Source organism: Penaeus monodon, chromosome 20 (genome assembly GCF_015228065.2).
Source record: "Penaeus monodon isolate SGIC_2016 chromosome 20, NSTDA_Pmon_1, whole genome shotgun sequence".
NCBI classification, from domain to species: domain Eukaryota; kingdom Metazoa; phylum Arthropoda; class Malacostraca; order Decapoda; family Penaeidae; genus Penaeus; species Penaeus monodon.
The window spans coordinates 5,439,448-5,439,739 of NC_051405.1; the positions used below are offsets into that span (position 1 = coordinate 5,439,448).

Genomic DNA, 292 nt, shown 5'->3' on the forward strand with positions numbered 1-292 from the left:
TAAATATTCATACCATCTATTTACGACCTCCTACAGAGACAAACACACAACGTCCCATAATCAAGACACCGGTAAGGTACCATACCAAAGTCTGTCGCCTCCCTTCCTTCATGCATTATTCTCTAGGAGCAGTTCCAGCAACGCCCCTTCAGCCCCTGCCATGCCCTTTTTCTGACGCCCTCTTCCTCTCTAAGGACGAGGTGGTCGTGCCTCGCGAGACGGTAACGTGGGCGGAGGCGTGGCTGGTGGTGTACTCGATCACGTCGTGGGAAACGTTCCGAGTGGCTGTGCG

At 53.8% G+C, this 292-nt stretch overlaps 1 protein-coding gene across 2 annotated transcripts in view; it reads left to right on the top strand.

Annotated features, from left to right (window-relative positions):
- Nucleotides 1–292, top strand: part of LOC119585603 (ras-related and estrogen-regulated growth inhibitor-like protein) — a gene marked incomplete at its 3' end in the record, with an annotated part of 44,808 nt that overhangs the window by 33,270 nt on the left and 11,246 nt on the right. For both annotated transcript variants that reach the window (XM_037934268.1, XM_037934269.1), the window contains 1 exon segment: nucleotides 195–292. In XM_037934268.1, coding sequence (XP_037790196.1) covers nucleotides 195–292 — 98 coding nt within the window.